This window comes from Rhinolophus sinicus, chromosome 18 (assembly GCF_057876585.1).
Source record: "Rhinolophus sinicus isolate RSI-liver-muscle chromosome 18, RSI-T2T, whole genome shotgun sequence".
Classification (NCBI taxonomy): Eukaryota; Metazoa; Chordata; class Mammalia; order Chiroptera; family Rhinolophidae; genus Rhinolophus; species Rhinolophus sinicus.
In genome coordinates, this window is record NC_142518.1 from 108636535 (window position 1) to 108664273 (window position 27739).

General features: G+C 40.7%; 1 protein-coding gene across 8 annotated transcripts in view; it reads left to right on the plus strand.

Annotated features, from left to right (window-relative positions):
- Positions 1–27739, plus strand: part of MTM1 (myotubularin 1) — a 95528-nt gene that overhangs the window by 47228 nt on the left and 20561 nt on the right. For all 8 annotated transcript variants that reach the window (XM_074323268.2, XM_074323264.2, XM_074323266.2 and 5 more), the window contains 3 exons: positions 20058–20141; positions 22341–22490; positions 26549–26737. In XM_074323268.2, the coding sequence (XP_074179369.1) occupies positions 20058–20141; positions 22341–22490; positions 26549–26737 (423 nt within the window). The remainder of the gene's footprint in view (positions 1–20057; positions 20142–22340; positions 22491–26548; positions 26738–27739) is intronic.

Consider the following 27739-nt stretch of genomic DNA (forward strand, 5'->3'; position numbering starts at 1 on the left):
GTATCTTAAGTATAGGGTAAATATACTGTTGGCTAAACTGAAGGTGACGAAAGGTCATTAACTAGAAGAGCCACTTTGTAATGTAGCTCTTCTTCCTTATGGCTGTCCTTTAATTAATGAATGTATTTATTTGCAATAAATGCCTCAGATTGTTTTCTAGGAGACAAGGCTTCTCTCTTCCCAAATTTCATCAGCAGTTGTTTCAGTCAAAGGAAATTCATGGTTGATAAAAAGGACAATGACACAAAAGCTGCGGAGGTCTGGAAGGATATGAAGTACTCGTCATGAGTCATGTGCTGATTATAGATTCAAATGTGATGCTTAAAACAAATGCAGTGATATCACAGACTTGAATACATTTTCAGCCTTTTCTCAGTTTTTGATGAAATATGTGATTTAAGAGATACTTCTGTATTAGGAGAAAAATAGTTTTATGGGAGCACGTCTTTGAAATTGTTATGAAAGTGAGAATGTAAGTCTAATCCATGAAAATTCACTTAGGGAAAATGTTCTGTCTTGTGTTTTACATATCTGGCTCCAGTCTATCTCCTACAAGACCTTGCTAGATCACCCAACCCCTTTCTCTGGCATCTTCTGCCCCTTTTAGGGTTTACTCCCCTAAAAATATAAGTCAAGTATTAGACCAGCTTTCCCCTAAACTACTGTCCCATCTCTCACTTCAATCCAAACTTCTGGAAAGAATATTCTAGCCTGTCCTCCTCTCCAGTTCATTCATTCCTCCAGCCCATTCCAGTATATGAGGTCTGACAATGAAGTTCGCAAACTTGCCACCGTGCGCTGACATTGGCAGCACTGTACAAACAGCTCGGTGAGGTGTCATAACCGTGGTATATCAGTGTCTCACAGCTGTGTTCATGTTGACGTGTGGCGGTGTGTTGCTGAGTGGCATTCATTGTTGTGTGTTTTTGTGTGCTGTCACGAGAATAGCTGAGCTTGACTTAGATCAATGAATAGACGTTAAATTTCTTGTTAAACTTGGCAAGAGTGGAAGTGAAATCAGGGACGTGTTAGTCCAAGTTTATGGGGATAATGCCATGAAGAAAATGGCAGTGTACAAAAGGAGTAAACGTTTTTCTGAGGGGAGAGAACGCGTCACAGATGAAGAGAGGTCAGGGTGGCCAGTAATGAGCAGAACTTACGAAAACATTGCAAAAATTTGTCGAATTGTGTGTCACAATCATTGGCTGACTGTGAGAAGCATGGCAGACCAAGTAAACACTGATAGCGAAACAGAAAAATCTTAACTGAAAATCTTGGCATGAGAAAGGTGTGTGCAAAAATGGTCCCAAAGGAGCTCTTGCATCACGACAATGCACCAGCTCACACGGCACTGTCTGTGTGGGAGTTTATAGCCAGGAAGTGACTATATTGGAACACCCTCCCTACTCACCTGATCTGGCCCCCAGTGACTTCCTTCTTTACCCGAAAATAAAGGAAATATTGAAAGGAAGATGTTTAGATGCCATTCAGGACATCAAGGGTAATAGGACGTCAGCTCTGATGGCCATTCCAGAAAAAGAGTTCCAAAATTGCTTTGAAGTGTAGACTAGGTGCTGGCGTCGGTGCATAGCTTCCCAAGGGGAGTACTTCCGAGGTTACCGTAGTGATACTCAGCAATGAGGTGTGTAGCACTTTTTCTAGGATGTGTTCGCAAACTTAATTGTCAGACCTCATACAGCTTTATTGCAGGTAGCTTCTTGGAACTCGGAACCTCTTACTGGCCAAATCTAGTGCCTCACTTCAATCTTCATTCTGTTTGCTCTCACCCTGGCATTCAGCTTTTTTGACCACGCTCTTGCAAGTCTTGATTTCTGTGTTCCTCTACCATCTTGACTATTCCTTCCCAGTCAATAGTCAGAAAAAACTGCCTCTTGTTTTTTCCTTAAATGCAAACATCACATTAGTGGTCCCTCTCAGCCCTCTTCTCATGTTACTTGCTTTGCCTTGACGGTTTCATTTAGTCCCATAGCTTACGCTGCCACTGCTGTATGGGTGATTTCTAAATCTAGCCCTGACATTGGCCTTGAGTGAATGTAACAAGCCTAACTCTCAAATATCTTCCTCTGGAAGTCCATAAGGATCACGAGGTCATTATCTCCCTAACCTCTCTTCAGCTCATCAGACCCACTCCTCTACCTACATGTCCCTCAGTTTGGATAATCCTTAGTTGCTCAGATTTGAGAACTTGAGTTCAACTTGCTTATTCTTTCCCTGCCTTGCCTCCCATAACCACATCAATTCCAAATCCTATAGGTTCTACTTACTAGTAACACTCTAATGTTCCTTCCCATTTCTACTTGTGCTTTCTAATTTAAGCCATGCTTCCCAGCTGGCCTCCCTTCTTTCAGTTTCCTTCCCTTCCAACTTATCCTACACAATACTGCCAGTGTTTTAAAATTGTTATTACTTAAGTATGATCATGTCACTCTGTGTCCCAATCCCTACATAAAAATTTTCAGTGATTTCCCATGGCTTATACCCTATACTCCAACCACACAGGACCATGCTACGCTCCTCTGGTGTACGTAGAACTGTCTCGACTTGGAATCTTTGGTTTTCCTCTCCCCTTCACCTGCAGTTCCCTCGTCTCTTTCAAGCCCATCGTCCACCATCTTGTGCAATCCTACGTCCTTTTCTACGCCGTGTGCATTGCCCTGTTGGGAGTTCATCTCACCTCTCACTTGTTAGACTTGGCAGGTCCTTCTATGTGAGCACTTATCTCAGTGTGCCTTATATAATAATTATGTAGTAATTGCCCATCTCCCCTGGTATACTGTGAGCTTATCAAGGCGGGAATCAGCCTTTCTTTATCTCTCTAACCTCAGCATAATGACTTCTGCATGAGAGTTGTATAATGATGGCTTTTTTATTGATCTCAGGTTTAGTAGAAAATGAAGGGGAAATCCATTAGAGGGAAACAAATGGGATGGATTTCTGGATGTTGTGGATCTAGCACCAGAGCCTAGCATCCCAAGTTGCTGTCATTGGAGTGGTCCACAGAGGGGTTGATTTCTCAAGTCTGTGAACTTTGCCTTATTTCTCATATCTGTGCCAGGAATCCCTACTTCTTCCTCTAGGAAGTCAATAAAGTAACGAACTGGAGAACAAATGTGAACTGAATTGCTCATACAAAGTTTTGGAAAATTACATTTTCTGATTTTTAACCACTAAAAGTCATCTTTGAAAAAAAAAAAAGTTGAACTAGACACCACAACAATAAAAGATACAGATGAAAACAGACCAGTGACTGACATAGGTTTTGGAATATCAGTCCCTGCTATTCAAGTCAACATGTGCAAGTGTTTCATCAGTTGAGTTCACTTCACAGTACTGTGTGGTGTGGTGTCGGGGAGCATTGAAGGCAGGTGAGCAGGAGAAGTACAGGAGGAATGATACCGAGTCCCATTCAGGGATGTGACAGACGTGACATGACAAACATGTATTCCAGGCATGAGGCAAGACCCTGACCCTCGACACAGTGGAGGGAAAGCTGGAAGCATTGCAAAGTGTTTCTGAGGGGAGCCAGGGATGTTTGTTTGGCTGGAGCGCAGGGAAGAGGAGGAGATCTGGGTCATCCAGTGGCAGGCCTTGGTAGGGTAAGGAGTTTGTACTTTGGGAAGTAGCAGAGACCGCGGAAGATTTTGAAATAAGTGATAGGACTACATACAGCATCATGAAGAATAGACTGGAGGAGAGCTCCTGAAGACAGGGAGGGGACAGGTCCATAGTACTGAACGAGGACGCCGGTGGTCCCATCTAGGCTGAAAAGCAGGTGTATTGTGTGCGTGTGTATGCTTGCGCGTGCACGCGTGGTCGGCATTGCTTCTCATTTCATTTCCCATCTGAACATGAACTATGGCTTTTCTCTAGATCACACCCTGCAGGTGTGATCTCTCTAACCTCATCTCTCTAACCGTTCTTCTTCACTTTGCTGGCTCCTTTCCCATCTTCACTCCCTACAAGCTGCAAAGGGCCAACAGCAGAGTGAGGTTTAAGAAGACCGTCATGGGTGTGTGCTGCTGTGGAGGGTTGAGGAGAGTCTTTTAGATGGAATGATGACAAGGTCTCTGGGGACCGGAACCCCTAATTGACCTACGTGAGGTTGGGATCTTTCCTTTGTATCCCTGGGGCCTAGTACAGTGCCTGGCATCCATGTGTTGGACTTTTTTGAATCCAGGAAAATGATCTGAGCGAAGGAACAGAAGGCAGTCTGTAGGGTTTTAAAGGGAGAGTAGGTGGTATTTAAAAGAAAAAGTCATGGTAGCAGCCAGGTCGAGGGAAGAAGTGTTTTCCTTAGAGTCTGAGAGAGGCGAATGAATCTATTTGTGGGTAGGCGGACGGAGTCTTGCCTCTTTTCAAGGCGAGAGAGAGAAGGGATCTTTTCTTGAGCGGGATCCTGGGGAAGGCAGCAGGAGATGGGATTAAGCCCAGTTTGTAGGCTAGTTGGAAAGGAGAAGGGACAATTATTCTCTGAGACAGGAGGGGAAGAAAAGTTTCCAAATTGCCACAGTGGGGAATGCGAGGGTGTGCCAAAAAGGGATTTCCTGGAAGCATAATCTAAGCCTGATTGCATTGAACAATACAAAAGGCCCTGATTGAAAAATATCACTTTGTTAATAGTATTGAAACTGTTCAATCAGCTGCAAATTATCTCAGTGATTTTTATTGGCATTTGAAGTCAGAAGTGAACTTGCTGTTGTATCCATGCAGTGGTGCCTGGAGGCCAAGAGAGGTGGGTTCCAAATCCTGCTGTGGGGTGAACAGTGTATGAGTGGGCTTTTTTCTTTCAGACCACCTCTTTGGCTTCCCCTTGCCTACTTCCCCATTAGTATTTTTACCACTCAGTGTGTTCATGTCGGGATTGAAACTTTGAATTGAACTTGAGTAGCTTACCCACAGAGCCGACCCCAAACCATTAACTTGATTGTTTTTGTATTATGTCAGTCCAGTAAGACTTGAAAATTGTTTAGATAACATTTTCTATTGCAGCTAAAGCGTTTATTTTCTTGTTTTATTTTTGCTTTGCTTTTAAAGTTGCATTGAAACTCAGTACTAGTTCTGGGTAAATGATACATTTTATGATAAGAAATGTGGCAGCGCTTCTCGTATGATGGTAGTTTTTTTTAACGGCAGGAACAGAAATTGAGTATGTAGGAATAGAGCCTGATAGTGCTACAGAAAAATAAAGAGTTTGATTGTTGAGGTGGTGTGTTCAATGCCAAAGTTCCTCCTTCATTGATTTCCTTTTTTGTTTGCTCATATTTTACTCAGATGGGATAATGAGGGCTAATATAAATTTTGATGAAAGTTTTCTTTTTTTAAATTGTGAATCCTAACCTATTACTGAATCATGAAGTCAGTTTACTAGGTTGCAACCAGCATTTTAAAATGGAATAGAAGAGAAAATATTAAGAGGATAACATGTAATATGAACAAGTGTGGTTTCGTGAAATGTTTCTGTCACTTATCTGTGTGTGTGTGTGTGTGTGTGTGTGTGTGTGTGTGTGTGTCTGGGTCATGGTGCGAAGTGTATGGTTTCCTGTTAAGCATGGTCTAGAAAGTTTTAAAAGCAGTTTTAGATAATGGCAGAATATGTTGAAAATGTGTTTTAATTTAGACATTAATAAAGTCACTTAAATCTATCTTTAGAGCTACCATGTTTCCCCGAAAATAAGACCTAGTCGGACAATCAGCTCTAATGCATCTTTTGGAGCAAAAATTAATATAAGACCCGATCTTATATTATATTATGTTAGATAAGACCCAGTCTTGTATTATAGTAGAATAACACTGGGTCTTATATTAATTTTTGCTCTAAAATTCGCGTTAGAGCTGATTGTCTGGCTAGGTGTTATTTTCGGGAAAACACGGTATAGACACGCATGGATTTTCGTGAATTTTGTCTAAGTGAAGGGCTTGCGTTTGTGACTAAACTCATGGGACGTAGACTCACATAAAGGAAATGTAGAGCTAGGAGTAATGGAGCTGAAGATCCAGCTGCCACTTTCTCAGCAGCCACTGATGAGGGAGGCCCAGTGAGGAGACCTGTCTATAGAGCTCTTCCGGTGTGTGGTTCCGAGCACAGGTCATGCAGTCCAGCAGCCCATGTCTGAATCTGCCTCAGTCACTTACCTGCTTGGTGACTTTGAAAGTCACGTAATATTTACGTGCTTCAGTGTTCTCATCTTTAATGGGGATAATAATAGTCTCAATCCCATATGATTTTTGCGAGGATTAAATGTAAAGTGCTTACAACAGTGCCTGGCATGCAGTAAGCGCTTGATAAATGTCAACTGCTCTGTTATTAGTACACCATTTTCCCAACAGGTGCAAAGAATAAAGGATGATTACCCCAACACGCTTTTTCCTAAGAATATTAATAAAGTAATTGTGATCATACGTGGGACACTTTAAGCCCTTTAAAAGAAAGATGCTATATAGCTAAAGGTCAGTATTCTTATTAACAAATCATTGGTTGAAAGGCTTAAATTTCAGAATGTTCAATCCAGAAAGCATCTTAACTAGAAATGTGAAAGATGGGCAGCAGTGATGTGTAATAAACAGAAATCGTTTTCCGTTTTTTTTTTTGGTTTTGTTTTCATCCTTTGACCCTGTGGGAGCCTATTGCTTTCAGGGCCATGTGGCTCACTGAGGTTCGTGTTTTGGCACTTTCCACTTTTCTGTGCCGTTCCAGGTAAAGCTCTTCAGCATCACAATATTTCCTACTACTTGTTATTCTGTGAGCTGATTAGCAGTCATAGAGTGGCAAAGTTTTTTTTGTTTTGGTAAATTTGACTTTTTGGGTAGAAGAAATAGGCACAGGAGAGAAGACTAGCTGGTTGTAATTTTGAGTGAAGCAAGCCAGTGGCAAGGCCTCTTCTGTGGAGACTAGCGGCCTTCCGTGAGTGATTGGCACACTGCTGTGTACTGTATGCAGAGGCTGGAAGCAGTGTCATCCAAATAGCGTGGTGGAGAGCTGGGCTTACCTGCACTTGCAGGGCTTGGTTCCTGCTGCCTTTGCTTTTCAGTCTTTGTTGCTTGTTTCTTTTCGCCTAGCTTTGGTGAGCCACATCAAACCCTGCTGTGTGGCTTAAGCACTGTACCATTTCTACCTGGTTCTTTTCTTGCCCTACTCCACTTGTGCTCACTTGTAAAAATAATTACATACAAATGACTAAAATGACTTACAGGGGTGTACATCTTTGTCGATCATTTGAATGAGTGCTATAAGTGATTCTATGAATAGAGAATTAGGTACATAGGGTGCTTTTCCCTGTGCCTTCATTTTTTTTTTTTTTTAGTTCAGAAATGGAGAAATTTTTATAAATTGCTTTGAGATTTTAAATCAGACAGAAATATAGCGGACTCTTACTTTCAAGGCTAATCACAGAATGAATAGATAAAAGCAAATACCTTCTTTTCAGATGGGAATTGACATGAGCAACATGTGTGCTCACACACACACACACACGCACGCACGCACGCACGCACGTACGTGCACCCCTGCTTCTCAGACTAGATGTGGCCTTAGGACTGAAGTATGTCTTAGTTCTCTATTTTCTTTTTGGCCAGGACTTTGTTTCCTGAATAAACAGTAAACTTGGCTAATTGACGGTCAATCATGCTTCTAAATCTCCTCCCTTCCTGCCTCCTGCAAGACTTGGCCCTCTTCTCTTTCCGTCTCTCTCTCGCTCTCCCTACTGCCCTTTCCCCCCAGCTTTGGGCATGCTCGGTTCTTCTCCCTGCTCCCCATCTCCTGGAGCTGTGGTCCCAACTGGGCTGCCCCCTGCGTTGCCATCCTGTTCAGAAGCAGAGTGTCCACTGTCTGCCTGCCTGTCCCTAGCAGCCACCCGTTTCGGAACTTATTGTCCTACTTCTCGCCCTCCCACTCTTTTGAAAGGTAAAAGCCAATGTGTGCCTCTTGCTTTCTGCATTTCTGTTTGCAGTTAGTGTTTGGCTTCTGAGTGTTTATTCCTCTCTAGCCAGCTCAAAAGTGCTTTTTTTTTTGTAGACATAAATGCTTTTATTGTTAAAAAAGAAAAATTGAAAATAAAATGAAGTCAAATCTAAGAAAATAAAAAGGGAAAGGAACAACAAAATGAATGAAAAGAAAATATGAGAGAAATTAATAAATACCAGTACAGGGTAAGATTAATACAAGAGAAAAATAAAACAAAGTCAACAGCAAATAACACATCATAAAATATAAGAAATAATAAAACTGGTAAATTTCTTGGAAAAATACATAAACTATAAAACCACTAGCAGGTCTTATTAAGAAAATAATAATAAGTAATATTAGGAATAAGGAAGGTGACATAATGCACATTCAAGTACATTAAAAGTGTAAGAAAAAGAGGAAAAATAGCCGTTTCTGATTTTTAAAAAATTGATGTAAAATAGTATTAAAGGAAACTTTTTCTTTGTGATAAAGAATATTGAGTACAACAGCAAACAGTAAAATTGACAGTAAAACATTTAGAGTATTAACGCTAAAATCAGGAAAAAAACACACAAGTTGGCTACTACCCCTACTATTAGTCAGTGTTACTTTGGCAATTCTAAGAAATGCACTAAGACATAGTAATGGCATAAGTGGTACAACTTTTTACTAAAATAGTAGGAAATTGAGCATTATTCATAGGTGACACCTTAGATTACTAGAAATTCTAAGAAAGCCAAAGTAATACACTAAGAGACTAGTGAATGAGCTGGATAAAAGAGTCAATAGTCAGTATAAATGTAAAATTGAAACAAACAAAAATATCCAATATGTTCTATTGACAGACTTCATGAACCTATGCAAACAAACAAAAAGCCTTTCAATCTCTCTGAGCCACCAATGAGCGCATCTTTTAAAAGGATCAAGTGAGAAGCTAAATATCCCTTAGTAGCCCTGTGCCTCACACATGGAGGAGCCTTCATTAGTGCATTTAAAAAAAGATTTCTGTTTTATCCAGCATTTTCAGGGGTTTTCAGGAGGAAAAGTCTCAGGGCATCTAGACTACCATGCTTCCAGACACTTCTCCCTGTGGCTTCTGAGACCTCAGTCTCCCAGCACACCTACCTGTCTAGCTTATTTTCTTGTTGCTCTGCTTCCTTCTGCTGTCTAACTGTGTGTTTTCTGGAAAAGTCCATTCTCCCCCTCCTTGTTGCTCTATACTACCCCTTCAGCAATCTTTCTCACTCTCGTGTCTCAGCATTGCCTTTCTGGGCGTGACTTCCAACGCCCTAGCTTCCTATTTCCCTTTAGCTGCTATATGACTTCTGCTGACACTTAAATGTTTGTTTACAATGCTTCTCTCATCTTTTCCCCAGACCTACTCCTCTGCTCTCAGTTTCTCTAGTGGTGTCTCCTCTCCCCTCTGCTCCCTCCTCTTCCTTCTCCTCCTCCAAAATCCAGGCCATTGAAAGATTTCCCTTTGTTTAACATTTACTGTATCGAGGGGATTCTTCCTCCCCAGTCTAACTCACTTCAGGTTTTCCTCTTTTCTCTCCTAAGCCGTTGGGATGGTGCTTTAACTTGTTTTCCTACCTCAATTCTCTCTCTTTTCCAATTCTCGCCACGTGTGCCCTCTATCAGATTAACGTCCCTGGGATGCTGCTCTGATGGTCTGGTTCCTCTGCCCCCGAGACATCAGTGGTTCCTGCCTTGCTGTCAGTGTAAACGCAAACCTCTCTTGTCCAGAGTGTGGCTCCAGTTTTCAACAGTTTCCATTTTTTCTACCCCTCCTATACTCTGGCAGTGAGACTGAGGTGTTTGCTGATGGCCACATATCCTCGGAGTCTGGCTCCCATTTGTGGCTTTTTGTCATCACCATATTATGTCCAAAGTTGTCTTATCCTTCCAGAGTAGCTCAAATGCCATCAACGTCCCTCCAGGCCCATCCATCTGTCCTTCTCTGGAGCCCCACAATGCTTCATCTGTACTGCTCATGGACTTTATCACTTTCCACCTTACATGATCAATAGTTGTTCCCTCCGTCTCTCTCCTTTAGAGAACTTCTAACTCCTTAAAGACAGTGGCTGTGTTGTCTTACTCATCTTTTTCCTACCGATAAGTTGTTCATAGTAGGCTCTTGGTATTTGAACTATACTGTCAGTAGAATGAATAGGAACTAGCAGCAACCAACTCGTCAATAAGAATATTCTGCTGTTTAGAAAGGGCATTTATTCAACAAGCATTTACTTTAAAAATTTGTAAATAGCTAATGTATGCCCACGATTGAAAAATTCAGGAAGTATAAAAGGGTATTGTTATAGACTGAATGTTTGTGTCCCCTCAAAATTATATGTTGAAACCCTCATTTTCAGTGTGATGGTATCTGGAGGTGGAGCCTTTGGGAGGTGATTAGGTTTGGATGTGGTCCTGGGGTAGAGCCCAGTGATGGGATTAGTGTCCTTATAAGAAGAGGAAATGCTCTTATGGAAGAGCTCAGTCTGTCCACCATGGGAGGTATCGCAAGAAGGCTGCCCTTGGTAAACCAGGAATCAGGAATCACCCACAACTGGACCACGGTGGCATTCTCATCTTGGACTTCTAGCCTCCAGGACTGTGAGACACGAATGTTTGTTGTTTTAAACCACCCAGTCTGTGGTATCTTGTTATAGTGGCCTGAACTAGCTAAGATGGGTATAGAGTAGTCTCCCTCCCTCCTAGCAGCCTTCAGCCACCCCGCTCCCCACCTCACCGGTGTGTTCAGCCTACTACTTACTATCCACCCAGTGGTAGGTTAGACCTATGCAGGCGACTTGGGATTTATATACGCTTTTCCAATTCACCAATAGATAGTGGCTAATGACTGGGTGTCTTCACTCTATTTATGACTGCATAGTACTCTGTTGACTGTCCCCTGCTTTCTCTATTCAGTCCTCTATTGATGGATATTGAGATTCTTTCCAAGCATTTGCTATTCTATAAACTACTGCAGTGGATAACCTTGCATGTACGTCATTTTATATGGGTTCACATGTATCGTAGGAAAAATTCTTAGAGGTTGAATTACAAATTCTCTTTTATTGAAGAGGCACAGGCTTTCACTCCCACACACAGCGTGTCAGAGTGCCTGTTTCCAGATATCCTCTCCAACTGCATTAGTTTCCTGTAGCTGCTGTAACAAATTACCAGAAACTCTGTGACTTATAAAAACATGAGTTCTAGAGGTCAGAAATCCAAAATGGGTTTAACTGGGCTAACATCAAGGTGTCCGCGGGGCTGTGTTCTTTCTGGAGCCTCTAGGGGAGAATCCATTCCTTGCCTTTTCCAGCTTCTAGAGGCCACCACACCCCTTGACGCGTGGCCTCTTCCTCCATCTTCGGAACCAGCAACAGTGAGTGAAGTCCTTCGAGTCATTCTGACTTTCCTTCCATCATCACATCTCTCTTGATTCTGACTTTTCTGTCTCCTCCTCCCACTTCTAAGGACCTTTATGATTACATTAGGCACTGGGGAAATCCAGGGTAATTTCGATCTTAAAAGTCAGTTGATTAGCAATCTTAATGCCATCGGCTACCTTAATTCCTCTTTGCATACTGTGCTATGGTAGCATAACACAGGTTCTAGGGGTAAGGACGTGGACATCTTTGAGCACCACTATTCTGCCTACCACATGAACCCAATATGCTTTCTAATTTTTTTATCTTTGCTAATCTAATGGGTGAAAATGTAGATTCATAGTTTTATTTTGTATTTGTGTTATTTGAGTGAAGTTGACTATCTTTTGATTTGAACTATTTGTATATCTGCTTCTTCATTCTCTGTATCTTCTGTCCATTTTTCTTTTGGGATTTTGGTCATTTTCTTGTGAGTTATAGGAACTCTTTATGTGATAGCTATACTGACTTATAAAATAGTCTGCAAATATTTTTCCCACATGCCTTTTGGTTTTTATTATAGTGGTTTTTGCTATGAAGAATTTTAAAAAATATTTAATTGGGAAAATTTATCTTTTTTTCTGGTGTGTGTGTGTGTGTGTGTGTGTGTGAGAGAGAGAGAGAGAGAGAGAGAGAGAGAGAGAGAGAGAGAGAATGGGGTTACACGGGTGTCTAAGACCACCTCAGGTTTGGTGATTCACTAGAACTCACAGGACTCAACAAGTATGATTTATTGCAGCAAAAGGAAAAGTCACATGAGGTGAAATCTGAGGGGAACCAGACATAAGATTCCAGAGTCCTCCCCCAGTGGAGTCCCTCAGGATGCACTTAATTCCCCCAGCAACGAATTGTGACAACACTCAGTGCCCATGGTTTTTACTGGGGGCTGGTCACGTAGGCATCCTCTCTGCCTAGCATGTACCAAAATTCCAAACTCCCGGGAGGAAAGCAGAGATTAAGCCTAAAATACAGTTTAGACACTAAACCAGTCTTGCCAGTTAGGGAATGGTGAGAACGCTCCCAAAATCCAGGCCCCCAGAGGCCAGCCAAGGGTCAACCATGTAAGCAGGCCTTTTTAAGCAGGGCAGTCTCAGACCTGCTAGGTTAACTCTTGTCTGCACACTTTGATAGCTTCTGGGTTTTACATCCCAGTTAGGAAGGTCTTCCCTACTCAGAATTATAAAAGAATTATCCCTTGTGCCTCTAATGCTTTAATTTCTTTTTAAAAATTTTAAATATTTGATCAACTTGGAATTTATGTGGGGTTTATGTGGGGTTACCATGGAAGGTACGGATCCAACTCTTTCATCCCCTATTGTTGTGACACCATCTGTTGACTAATCCACTGATTTGAACTACCACCTTTATCACACACTAAATTCCTCTGTGTATTTGGTTTTATTTCTGAATGTTTCTTTTCTTGCATCAATCACACTTCATACATCAGTAGCATTTTCTCTTAACTATTGAGGCTTTAGAAGATGTAATGTCTGGTAGGGGAATCCTCTCCTTGCTTCTCATCTTTTTTGTTCCTTTCCTCCCAATTTTTGCTCAACAGACGTTTACAGAATGCCTACCTTATGGCAAGGCACGGGGAGCTGATACCCACTCCCTGTCCGCAAGGAGCACAGTTTTACTGGGTGATGTGGACAGACCTGTATATATGTGCAGAAAGTAAGAGGGTTGGTGTCGAGGAAGGCTTCCTAGAGGAGGCAAATTCTGAGAGATGAGTAGGAGCATTTTCCAGGCAGAAATGGACATGGTAAACTGCAGGAAGAGTATATACAAATGAGAAGCGGCCAGACACAGGCTGGACCCTCAAGGGTTGGTGTCTGGGGTTGGTGTGCATGTGCATATAGTGGCGAGAAATGGTGCTGGAGGGCAAGGCTGGGCCAGAGCTCACAGAGCCTTTCATGGCCCACCAAGAAGTTTTGTTTTTTATCTGAAGGTGAGGCAAGCCATTACAGGGGTTTAAGCAGGAAAATGACATGATTCGATTTCTATTTCAGAAAGATTGCTTGGACTGCGGCATGCAGAGTGGAAAGAGGGGGCAGGAGAACATTTATGGAGATGGTTTAGTCACCTCAGTGGGTGATGATGAGGGCTTGAAATGGGGCAATGGAGAGGGATAGGAGGGAATGGACTTGAGAAAGATCTAGGAGGTAAGATCAATATAATTTGTTGATTGACGGAATGTAGTTATGAGGGGGATGAGATGGTAGAGTGGGAAGAATCCAGCCTGGACAACCAGGTTGATTGGGGGGCCAGTGGTCGAGATGGGGAATGTAGGAGGAGAATGAAGAAGAGGTGGCGAGTCCTAATTTGGATCCACCGTCACGAATGGCTGGGGCACAGTGAGGTACCCAGGAGGCAGGTGGCTACAAAGACCTGGGGAGAGGTTTATTTGGTAGGCTTGGATGTGGTGATCATCATTTTCATAGATGTGGCCAAAATTGCCAGGAGAGAAAATTACAGTGAGAAGAGGTACAGTGGGCGAACTCTGAGAAATGTAAGCCTTAAATGATTCTGATTGTAGACAAGGTAGTATGGAATGCTCTTTTCCCCAAATGGTTTCAAATGACATTTCCAATGCCCTTTTGTGGGCCCTTCTTGAATAAATGAATATGTACATTTATAAACGAAAGTGGTGCTGACCCAGGAATATTAAACCATTAAACCATTTTCCCCAGGGACAGTGGTAGAAAAGGGACTAGGAGAATTATTTACACAAACCTAAGTGTAAATGGTAATTTATGTGCTCACTGCTTTTAACCTATGAGTCTTTTGCCTGATTTTTGGACTCAATTACATTTGATGCAGTTACATGAATTAACTTACCGAGTCAAGTCACGTGAAATAGGCTGAAATCACAATGTAGCATGAAGGTGTTACTTAGAATTATGTAAACTTTGCCAAGTTTAAGTACCTCCTATGATTCTTCCTAAAAAATTTAGGCTTTGTTCTCAACTTTAATGAAAGCTTTTTTTCCCTCATATGAAGGGGTCCTATTCTGAAGTGTCATCTAAAAGATGAAAATGAGGTAATTTTACATCGCTGCACCCTTATGTGGTAGATTGAAGCCTTTTAAAAAGGCAAATGTCTTTGATTTCAGAAATCATATTAGACAAAAATGCTCGCTGAAATTCCTGTTCAAACATTGCAAAATTCTATCAGGAAAGAAGTAGTGAGCGGTCCCCTGAATTTTTAAGGCTAAGTATTCAGAGTCATAGTTTATTAGCTGCATAAAAAGGGTCTGCTCTTTCTAAAAATCTTGTCCACGGATGACCGTGCCATTGCATAGTGGCTATATCATTTGAAAGCACTGCTAAATCTACCTAGCTTATCAATTTATTGCCCTGAATACTATGAAAATGGTTTTCTTCTGTCACTGTCTCTCTTTTGAATGAGATTTGGTTTTTCTCAATCTGACTCTCAAACATCCTGTTCTGAGACACAACTTGATAAGTCTTTGGGGGGGAAGGGGCTCTTCAGGGAGGGGGCTTCATGAGCTCTACGAATCCTGATTCAATGACAGACAGCCCTCCCTCCTCAAAGAAGGAAACTCATGAATCACTTGCCATTTAGAGATTCTACTCAATAAAAAATCCAATCTAGATGTGTTTGAAGCAAGTGGGTGCATCATTATATAGGCGTCATTTTTAAAAATGGCTAATTAAATGAAAGCTAAAATCTGTTGTCATTTCATATTTTTCCCCCACAAGACACAACAGTGACAAATGTAGCTAAATTGAAATGACAAGTTGTATTCTCTTTGTCACAGCCGTTTTTATCCCTAGTGTGAAATCAGAGATTTTCATCTCAACTTTGTCCTTTAAGATTTTCCAAATGTTACATTGTGCTATTTTTAATACTGGAAAAATGCACATGATTGCTTTTTTTAAAAGTCTGCATACATGGTGTGTCTTGACGAGTAGGAATCTGAGTTGGTGAAATGCCCAAATACTGATACAGAGCCAGATAAAGGAAGACCCACTCACTTGAAGCTAGGGATAAGCACTGGAGGGTGTGTTTTCTGATGTCAGTTTCCTGGTTTTGCTACTGTGCTCTAGTCATGTAAGATGTTCACATTGGGGAGGCTGAGTGAAGGGTGGATGGGGCTTCCCTGTACATTTCAACTTCCTATAAATCTATAATTATTTCAGAATAACTTTTTAAAAAGTAAAGAAGCCCCAGAACCCTTAGGCTAGCCTCCTAAGTGTTCTGGCATATTCCACCTGTCCTTCAGGATCAGGGCAATCACCCCCTGGAGATTCCGGCCCAGTGGAGGGGAGGTGGGGCACAGGCACTGATTGGCATCTCGGGAAAGTGCCCCCAGCATCACCACCCGTATCCTGAGGCAGAGCCCGGGTGAGGGACCAGGCCCTAGAGGAAAGCCAAGCCATGGAGGCCTTTCCAGAGCAGTGACTGGAAGCTAACGTTTGGCAGAACACTTCTCTGCTCTGAGGCTTTGCTCAGCTGGGACTGAGTCATTCTTGAGTTGTCCACAGGCCATGAAATGAAATCGGTGCTGGGCGGGTTCGTGGAGAGGACTTTATTACTCGTTTTGCAAACCCGACTCCCTTCTCAAGCCTCATAAAGGGAGGTTCTCTAGAACCCGTTCTGTCCATAGAACTTCGATTTCCCAAAGAGAGGGCCCCAAGTGACCCAACGTCACAGTTAGGGGTCACTGGCAAATGTCAACCTGCTAAGAAAGCACTAAAAGACTCAAAGCCTTCAAAATGTATTATCTATAAGAGAAAATAAATGACAGTTATAAACCTCAGGACATGTAATCCATTAACTCTAGGTTTTAACAGTTTTCAGACAGGAGCTTTAATTAGGCTTGTAACAAGTTTCTACTTGTAGGGAGTTTTGTACTTTTTAATAATGAGGTACAGATGAATGGGGTTTGTTATCCTTGCTTTAAAGCTCAGTATTTTTATTTCTTTTTAAATAATCCATCTTTATGTTACTCTGTTTGAGAGCTTGTGTTTTAAAGTTCTTTGTTATCTTATCTGAATCTTTTAGGAAAAAAAAGTAAAAATTAAAATATCTGGGAAGTAAGTTCCGGTACATTCAACTTTTAAAAATTCTGGTTCTTTTAGAATGTTTGCCTCAATGGAGCCAATTAATTTATGGAACAAAATAAATGACCAAACAAAACAGAAACAGACTCATAGATACAGAGAACAAACTGATGTTTGCCAGAGGGGAGGGAGGATGGGAGGCTGGGTGAGAAAGGTGAAGTGATTAAAAAGTACAAATTGGTAGTTACAAAAGAGTCACAGGGTTGTAAAGTACACCCTAGAAAATATAGTCAATAATATTATAAAAACTACGTATAGTGTCAGCTGGATACTAGACTTACGGGAGGATCACTTCATAAATTATATAAATGTTTAACCACTGCACTGTACACCTGAAACTAACATAAAATAATATTGAATGTCAACTATAATTTTAAAAAAATAGTCATGGGGCTATATAGTACAGAAGGAATACAGTCAATAATATTGTAATAACTGTGTACAGTGTCAGATGGATACTAGATTTATTGGGGTTATCACTTTGTGATGTATAAGAAATGTCTAATCATTATGTTGTTTTATACACCTGAAACTAATTTTAAAAATGGAAGAAAAAAATACAATGTGAACACTAAGAAGTAATGCTTTTTTAAAAATATGTTTTCTTATAGTTGGATGGTTCAAACATTGATTTAAGCAGCTGGTCTTTCCCACCTTAAGATCCACTTCAATATTAGATGTGTTGCTATGTGTTTCGTGACAGGATATCTGGCTGTTACGTGATTCATCAATTTTCCTGAATTATTTGAGGTCCAAGTCTGGCTCTTAGGATCAGAAGTAGCTTAGGAGCTGTTCCCGTCATCCAGTTCTCATAGGCATGTTTCAGGGGTAAAGGATGCCAGTTCCTTGACTCATCCCAATATCTGGATGTCACTCAGAATGGGAAGTGTCATTCCAGAGTGATGTCATGAGAAAAGGCCACCTGATACGTCGCTACATGAGGACATTGCATCATTGTCATATTAATGACAGTTTTAAAAATATTACTTGTATTCAGAGTTCTTTTAAATCAAACATTAAGGAAAACATGGAGATAATTTTGGTTTGGGCTAGCTGTCATCTTCTGATGATAACAATGTGGCAAGCTTATATTACACTTATCAGTGATTTTTAATATGAGATTCAAGAGCATATTTGAAGCAAAAAAGGAGTGGTTGAGAAATAGTAAGTTACATTGAAAATGCTGCCGGCAAGTCGAAGGATATGGATAGCATTAATACATGTGATGATTTTCTGGAAAGAAAGCTTTATCTGGCCTTTGAGTTAGCAATTTTATTCTTTGTTTTTAAAAGGCCAGTGTATTCACTTGAGCTTCATGGGAAAGATGGAAATAACTAAAAAAGAAAGCCACAAAACCCTCAAACCGTGTTGAGATCAGGGACTCATTTCAAGACAGCAGATTCTAGGTTTTCTTCTAAAGCGAGTGACAGTACAGCGTTACCTCTCAAACCATCTGCCATCTACAAGTATGTGAACAGCATACCATTCAGCAAGATTCAGTATTTACTTGTGCCACGTACTGGCCAGTGTAGTATCTGGTGCTCAGATGTCACTAAGATGATGCTTAGATATGTTCTATACATTCTGTTTATGGATAAACAAGTTCATACACTTTAGTGCTGTTTTCTCCAAAAGCCCCTCTGCCTTTGAGTTATACTTCAGTCAACAGAAATCCCTTGTTTTCCCCAGTATTGCTCTGAATTCAATGTAAGGCTAACAGCCTCAGTGAATTGGTTAGCTAGGTCAGCGTCATGACTAATGTGTGCTCAGTATGCTGCCCCTCGTAGAATACACAGCACTTAGGCCCAGCACTGCCCGAGTTCAGACCTGCTGAGGGTGCCACGGGCTTCAAAGAGTTCAGGAAGACAGTCTGGAGAGCATGTTCTTGATCAGTCTTCACCCTAACCCTCTTGCCACTTAAATAACAAAACTGTTGATGCTAAGAGATGCGTTTCCAGAAATCATCTGTAATATAGAGGAGGGGACGCTGGCATTCAAAGTGGTGAGCTGATAACAGAGGAAAATGGATGGAAGGAAGATACCTAGAGGAAAAGTGCCCAGACATGGCACCCCCCAGGGAAAGTGGTTGTGCAGGGGCTATATAAGGCTTCCCATTTTCACTTGGTTGCCAAGTGCATATCCTGCCTACTATGCGCCAGACACTGTCCCAGTGACTGGGGGTACAGGATATGAACAAAAGTGTCTGCTTTTGTGGAGCCCATGTTCTAGGGGAGGGAACAGTGGAGGTCCATCAGTAAAGAAATAAACAAGTAAATCTATGTCAAATGGTCATACGTCATAGGGGGAAATAACATGGGAAGGAGAATAAGGGGTGTAGTTGTGGGAGTAGCATGTTGTTTTTTCCACAGGATGTCAGAGAAAGTCTCATTGATTAAGATTACATTTGAGCAGAGTTGTGAAAAAAGTAGCGGGAAAAGGATTTCAGACAGTTGGAACAGCAGGTGCAAGGGCCCAGAGGTTGGTATTTGCTTCATGCTTTTGGGGAGCAGCACTGAAGGCCAGTGTGGCTTAGAGTAGAGTGAGCAAGGGCGAGAACACACATGCAGCAGAGGATGTGGCCAGATGGTGGACAGCCACATAGGTCATTGGAAGGAATTCCACTTTTAATCCAAGCAAGATGGAAAGCTAACTGTTACTGTGACTTTAGAGGTAAAGATGAAAGCAGACGAGCAGTTAGGAGGTTATTATAATGATCCAAGTGGACGATGGTAGAGGCTGAGACCAGGGTGGTAGCAGTGAGCTGATGTGGCTAACGCCAAGGTTTTTTGCTCAATCAACTAGAAGGACGGGGCTGTCATCTGCTGCAATGGGGAGGCTGTGGGAGGATTGGGTAGGGGGGAGTCAAAGGTTTGGGTTTGCATGTGTTAACCCAAAGTCCTCAAGGCGCCTCTTAGGCAGTCTGGGGTAGTGGAGTGGGCGCTGGGATAGCCGAGCCTGGGGATCAGAGTCGGGGCTGGAGGGCAATAGATATTTAGGAGTCACTAGGGTGTGGATGGTATTTGAAGCCATGAAATTCATCAGTACGGCCTCCTCGAGGGTGAGCAGAGATAGAAGAGATGAGAGGTCTGAATCCTGTCATTTCAGACATCAGGGCATTGATGCAGAACTCACAAGAACAGTTCATTAAGATTGCCCTAATGTCCTGTCTTTCTTTTTCAATTAACATGTCATTGTTCCCTTTTGAGACAGTCGCACTGTTTAATAATCGTTCCTAAGTGTCCTTTTTCTTTTTTTAGTGTCTTTTACCTGATCGATTACTAATACTATTTAAAATTGATAGGTATTTTTTGGCCCGGAAATCTGATTTTCGTGGAACATCATTTTTAGAAAACTTAAAAGAAATGTTTGTAGCCATAGAAAATTGAGGTCTCCAAAGTAATTACTGAAGATAGAAGGTAGCATAAATCTAGTCTAAATTTTTTCAGTTATTTCTTTGTTAAAAGTCTCAGATTTGGTTGTGATTTCAAATCTGGTGAAAAATCAAATGATGTAGTATTAGTACACTATTTGTTTCTTCACACTGAACTTTAAATTCTGTTCTTTTGCCTTGTCTAGCCAATATTTGCATTTTTAAATGAAGAAAAGTTTAACGTGAATGGATGGATGGTGTATAATCCAGTTGAAGAATACAGAAGACAGGTAAGCCAGTAGGTACTGTGGCATGTGGTGAATCTGAAACATACATGGTGACAATATGTCATCAGTCATACACTTTGAGAATCAATAACATCCTTGCTAAATATGTTTTTAATGGCAGTAATATAATATAGCTTATTCTATCAGTTATTCTAAGCCATATTCAAGCTGCATTGGAAACTGGCTGGCTAAGTTCTATTTCCTTCCCTTACATGAAGAACGGTAGCTATATGTTCATGAAATGAAACAAATAGTTGGAGTCTAGAAAAATCAGACTTGTTTAGCTTCCTATTTAGGAATCGATGTTGCTAAATATTTATATATCTGGGAGCTTAACTCAACTGGCCGTTAGATTTCAATTATATGCATTCCCGTTTGCAGATTCAATTGAATTAGAACTGTTTTCCTGTGATAATGTCTTTTCCAAGAAAGCTTTGATGAATGTATATTAGAATTGCCTTTACTGCTCTCTTATGTAAGCTATCACCTACATGCGTGTTTATTTGCTGTAATAAAGGTATGAGTCTTGGAATAATGTTCCTGTTCAGGGATAAAGGTCTCTTGTGGCATGTTTGTGAAAAAGCCCCTGTGCGTGTTATGTAACAAGAGTCACAATTTGACCGCTGGTATAACCAAATCTATAGGACAGCTAGGAGTTTTATGGTGGGATTTTTCATAATTATCATTCTGCAAAACTCTTAAAATAATTGGGAAATTTTGTTGAATGAGCTTTGAGAATCAAATCAGGCCCAATTGCGTTATATGAAAAGGCAGTAACTATAAAATAAAGTAAAATCGCAGACCCCTAGACTTGAGAAGAACCTTCTAGCCACCACCTCCACTACTAAACACCTTGGTTGATTTCTGTTTTCAGTCTTGATGAGTGGTGTGTGTATTCATAAGCAGATTCGATGCTCAGGAATGGGGCGGTGGGAGTTTATCTCTAGAGCACATGTGTGAGGTAGTATGTCCTATTGCTTCTAGAAATCAGCTTTAGACTGTTGTTCTCAAAAGCTTTGTATACCTGTCACTTTAATGCCCTTTGTTTTGGGTCAGTGATTGAGGCAGATGAAGGACCATTGAAATGTATTGCATGTTTTGGAGATCTCGGCAGCATTATGTATTAAAATATGTATACCTTATTTTTAGAGTGTTATTGACAATATTGAGACTTAGTTTTTCAGTCAAAGCTTCTAGCTTGAAACAAAACAGTTCCTGTTTTTAAGATTGCATGCATCTCTGAACTGTTGAAGGTGTTTTGTTCTGGACTGTCATTATATTTCCATCGTTTTTTCTTACAACTTTCTGAGGGGACTACAGCTCTCTAACTGGGTTCAGCATCAGACTCATCTGTTTGGTCCGTGGCTTATAGGGCTAGACCTAAAGAAAAGCTACAATGTCTGTCCTCAAAACTAGCACCCACAAAGCTCACTTTTGTATATGTATTTGTGAGTATGGGGAGAGAATATTCCACCACGTCTGGCTCTTGTCCACACTAGATACAATTTTGTGGGTAGATGATAGGGTGGGAGGTGTCTTCATTGTGTCCCTGTCATATTAGCACACTGCTTAGACCGCAAGTGACTGGATTTCTCACACAACCTGAAGGACGATCATCGATCCCAAACAACTTGATTGGAAAAAAACAAAACAAAAAACCTCTTAGGAGGTGGCGAAATGAGCCTCCCCAGAGGGGTTTTCCTTTACTTCCCCTCTGTGACTTTCTTCACACACTTAGCCTCTTTCTACTTTGGAGCAGACTGAAGCATTCACTCTGTTTTGAGTAGGGAGAGGGAGTTGCCTGATCGCTTTTCTACCCTCAATTAGACACAGATTAAGATGACGGGATGTACTTTTCTCTAGGGAGGGCAGGTGCATGGATGGGGGATGAACTTGGGTTGATCTTCGTTGTACCAGTAGTAAAGAATAGTTTGACATGAAATAAAGGGACATCTCAAATTCAAGAGAATCTGTATTTCCCAGTGATAGTTTAGAGTTATGGAAACTGCCAGTGTTTTTTCTTGTGTTCTTACATTGTCTGGATTATTGATTTGGTTCCCTTATTATAAATCGGTAGACCATCACTACACCATGGTCAGAGAGGCATGTGTAGATTCTGCTAGAAAGAAGAAAGGAGGTCCAAGGCCAAATGCAGAGATGACATTGTACAGTACTGACTTGGACTGACTTTTCTTCCTGCAGGGCTTGCCCAATCACCACTGGAGAATAACTTTTATTAATAAGTGCTATGGACTATGTGACACTTACCCTGCTCTCTTGGTGGTTCCATTTCGTGCCACAGATGAAGATCTCAAGAGAGTTGCAACTTTCAGATCCCGAAATCGAATTCCAGTGAGTACGGCAATTAATGTTTTTCTCAAAGAGTGCCTTTTATTCCATAAGAACGGTAGTCAAGTAATTCAGGGAAACACTCTTGGATTTCAGTCCAACAAATAATTATTAAGTGCCTCTGAGTGCAAAGCACCATGCCAAATGGGAAAAGATGAAAGAGAGCACCTTCCTTCCCAGAGCTCACAATCAAAGACGGAGAATGAACACAAGTAATTCTTATACAAAAGAAAGTCCAAGTAATGCTGTCATATGTAAACCAAATGCTAGGTGGAACGAAAGCAGGTAGGATGGGGTCTTTGTGGTATTTCTCTTTGTAGCACAATACCAGACATCTGATAGGCTCTTGATAAATATCTGCTGAGTCATGCTGGAAACAAGGTACTACCTTATATTATAAAACGCATACGTACAGGCTTGTGTACATACTCACCTTTATTAGGATGGGCTTACCCTCGGCACATTTGCAAGCTGCCTTAATACCATTAGCATATTGGAGTCAAGGGCAGATTATTGCAGACAGTATACTTAACGATATCATTGGACCTAGTAGTAGTAGTCACAGAGTTCTCTTGGCTTCTTAAATATTTATGTTCAAGTTATACTGTCCAGTCTGTACATAAATTTTATTGATGAAAAGTTTAAAGAATTTCCCCCTTTTTAATATCAGGGCATGTCATAATAAGTACTCTGTTTTGGTTTATAAACAAGGGTTGAACAAATTAAGATTTAATGTCACCTTGCCTTTAACTTCCAAGTCTAGATATTTTTGTCCTTAAAAGGATATTTGTGTGAAACTTTTTGTATACTGTCAACATAATATGAATTGTAACTTGTAAAATTCGCTTGCTTCACTAACTGTGAGTGTCCATTCATATCTTCATGATATATATTATACCTGAAAGTGTGTTCCTCAGCTCATTTTGTTAAAACACAGTGCCAATGAAGCTAGAGTTACAAGTTCATTCCCGTGCTCTTTTTGGACATACTTTTCTGTGCCATAGACACAGACTCCACTTCTGTCCTAGCCAGCTGTCTTGCTAACACATGCCTTGCCCACAGGAGAACTGGATTAGGGTAGCATGGATCGATTTTGTTCACCCCTTCATTCAGTTAATGTTTATTGAACATCGACTGTGTCAAAGGGTCGTGTGTGTGTGTGTGTGTGTGTGTGTGTGTGTGTGTATTTATTTCATGGGATTTGGGCAGGAGAGGAAATGAAATAACCATGCCCAGTCAGCTATGCTTAGGCTGCCATCTTGATCCAGCAGTTCCCACTATTCTGAGTGAATGAGAGCCCACTCACTGTAGAGCAAATTGAATGCATAACTTTTTACTTATGTAGCCATTTTATTGATCCTTCTTACTTTGTGGTGGCCGCCAATTTGCATTTATTTTTCCTAACAAAGCTGAGGCTAAGCTGTCTGTCACCTCTGTATCTTTATAGATTATGATGCTTAATAATATCTAATAGTGGATAATGTGCTTTTTTTCAGTATACCTTCTGCCCACCTGACTCTTGACTATAACCCAGAAAATGTATTTGATTTTAATGTAAAATTATTAATATTTGATATTTAGGGTTTTGTAAAGTCCATATAAACGTACAAAAAGAATTGGTGAGAAAGCAATCTTATTTTGTATGTAAAGAAGAAACAAACACAAAATATCACTGAATAGTGAAGTAGTCCACATGCATTAATGTTCCCATTGATAGATACATATTCCTTTGTTCTCAAACAGGTTTGTCCTAATGTCATGGAAGTCTTTAACATATAAGTAATACATATTTATTTTAGACATTTTAGGAAATACTGTTAAGCAGAAAGGGGTCTGCCACCTTGTGAGAACCAGTTGACATGTTGTTATATGTCCTTCGAGACTTCCTTCTATGTATACATATTTGTATTAGAAAAAAATACGTATTTTATTAGAAAAAATTAAATTATTCTGTAATTTGTGTCCGATCTGCTTTTTGTACCTAGCATTATCTTGGAAATAACTTTCCACACTTGCCAGTACGTAGACATACCATAATGTATTTGATCAGTTTTCTATTGTGAGACATCGAGGTTCTTTTCAATCTTTTGCTATTACAAACAATGCTGTGATAAACGTCTTTTGGCGGCTAAATCTTTGTGCACATCCTTAATTATTTATGGCTTCTAAATGGTAACTTTAATATGAATAACCTGGTATGATACCATATACTTTAAAAGCACTCATAGTAGTTGATATTATGAAATTAGCATTATTTGTACCTGGTCAGCTGTACAGCCAGCATCCTTTTTAAAAGGTAGAGATTCCAAAAGAAAAAGAAAGTAAGAGGTGACACAACTCATAAGAGTAGCGTTTCTTCACAAGGTATGGTAATTCCAGTCTTGAATCTCCCAGGCACAGGAGGGGTGGAAGAAAGGAGGGAATTGGTGGCACGGGGCAGTTTCTTGCATATGACCACATTTAAATTTAAAATTTGATGAGGGTCTTTATCAAATAATAAGTCTCTTGTATGTGCAGTGATTTGCTCTTTTAAAAGTGATCTCACATCACATCACCAAGCTGGACACCTTAAACTTATACATTGTTATATGTAAATTATATCTCAGTAAACCTGAAAAAATTCAAATTCATACATGTACATACATAAAAGTGGTCTCATGTCTTTTATCTCTCTCGAAGCAAAGCCTATAGGAAGTAGGTGGAGAAAAAGGAAGCTGACGAAGGGCCAGTGCTTTTCCCAAGGCTTCCCAGTTCTGCGCCTTTGGACTCTTAGGGGCCACAGTGGTGTTTTTTAACTGGTCTCTGGCATGGCACAAAGACTCAGTGAATGAGTATTCATATTGTCACAGAATCTTTCTCACCAACCCATTGTCATCTTCACGCACATCAGTTTTTAGAAACATCAGTGGTTTTCATTTGCCATTGTGGAGGTGGTGACTTCAAAGACAACAGCATGTTTGGCCCTGTAGTAAGTGAGCTCAAACCATTATGCTTCTTGAATTCCTATGTCTGCTTTACATAGTTTTTTGTATCTGACTTGACTGGCCGCCCGGCCTGCCTCTAGCAGATAACTCGAGCCAGCGCCCTCCACGGCACTGGGTACTTTACCTGCATTCATTCTTCCTTCATCCTCCCAGCGGCACCATGGGGTAACCTTATGCCACATTCGATGAGGGAGGAACAGGAGGCAACAGAGGCTGTGGGCTCAGTGCACAGTTAGAGCCACGGCAGAAATGTGCCTCCCCGCCAGACCCCACACTGCTACTCAACACGCTCACCTCCCAGTTCCCTTTTTAAAAACAAATTTATTGAGTTATATATCAAACAATTCACCCATTTGAAGTGGACACTTCTATAGCTTTTGGTGATTACATTATTAGCTGCCTTTTATAGGTATTTTTCTCCTGTGCTATGAGCTGGGAAACCAGGTATAAAATGTGCTAGGCGTGTGTATTAAATTAGAGAAGACTGAGCACTAGTAAAGGCACGAAGAGCTCTCCGAGGAGTTGGGTATCCACACCACATTGTGGAGACTCTGGCAGCCCTTTTGGCTGTCCTGACATCTTTTTGCTTCCCTTGGGTTATCACCCCCTGTGTTAGATTCTAGAATTGAAAATGTTGGGGGAAAGGACCTGCAGATGTGAGTTGGTATTGTAGAAACATGTTGTATCACAGGTGATTTCCTTTATCTGTCACTTTTTGCTAAAGCTGTTTCTTTGTGATGGTAAATCTAGTGCAAGTTACAGAGGTGAAATAATCTCAGAAGCTTTCTTTTTCCTTTACATGATGTAAGTATTTTTAGGTAGGCATTTCACTTCTATTAGCTATGGTGCTAATTAAGACTAGTAAAGCAGTTGGTTATTCTCATTATCTCTGAATAGCCATCATTGTTAAATGTGTGTTTCTGGGCACACGCAGTAAAATCATGGTGAATAAGTATTCCATTTCAGCAAAAGCAGAATCACCTCATCATGATTGTTAGTGCTTTATTTTTTTATAGTTTTCATTGTTTTGAGATTTGTCTTTTTCTTGATAGCTTAAAATTTCTGAACTAACTATAGGTGCTGTCATGGATTCATCCAGAAAACAAGACAGTCATTGTGCGTTGCAGCCAGCCTCTTGTCGGTATGAGTGGTAAACGAAATAAAGATGATGAGAAATATCTCGACGTCATCAGAGAGACTAATAGACAAATTTCTAAACTCACGATCTATGATGCACGACCCAATGTAAATGCAGTGGCCAACAAGGTGAGTAGATTTAATGATATGATAGAAACGTAACCTTACATACAGCGTGTGGTGTTTCTTTTCACATGAATGCTTTGCCGCGCCATGTCAACATGTGGGTTTAAATTAATCGGTAAACTTAGTTTAAATAAGAGAACTAGTTCACTGAGGCAGAAAGTGGTTTTAATCACAAAATGTATCTTAAAAGTTGAATACATTAAAATCAAATGAAGGTAATCATTAGGTAAATTAGGCAAGTCTAGAACTGTAATGAACTAGGGTTTGGGGCAGCATCTCAGGCAAAAGTCAGAATCTCTTTGGAGCTCTTTAGGCTGTTGATGGTCAATTTCAATGTCTATATTACGGAGGCATCTGTGAGGAGTTGTGGGAAGGTGACTTGTTAAAATCCTAAATTTGAACTTTATCAAAACAGTTTCTTCACTATGCTCATCAATGTGTATTCTCATTTATGTGATTCAAGAAATAAATAGATCTGTGTATGTGAATTTTATACTCACAGACACACACAAACACACACACACAATATTATTCTTTTCCAAGAAATCTGTGTCAGTTGTCTTCTTGGCCTTCTTAAGCAGAAAATGTCAAGTGTCCCTGAAGTTGACTGGGGTTGTCATTGTGAACTTCAGTGACAGCATACTGTAACCTTCGGGAACTGTTCGGAGTCTGCTGCAAGGTGTAAGGCCATTTGCCCCTACACTGAATGGCCCCAGGTCATGCTGTGCTGTTTCCATTCGAGTTCTCCTTCGTGTCTTGTTGTTTTCCTTCTCACATTACTGCCCGCTATCACAGGAGCTGCAGTGAGCCGGCCGGAGTTGCTCATCCACATTCCGCCTTTCAGATTTCTTGTTTCTCATCAGCTGTAGACTTCGATTTCATCATCTTGAATACTTTGCTTATCCCGAGGTCATTTATCTGGCTTCTTCAATTATTCAGAGCACAAGGCAAGAACCTGAAAGCACAACAAGTCCTTGAGCAGCTCAGACAGACGCAGCAGCTTTC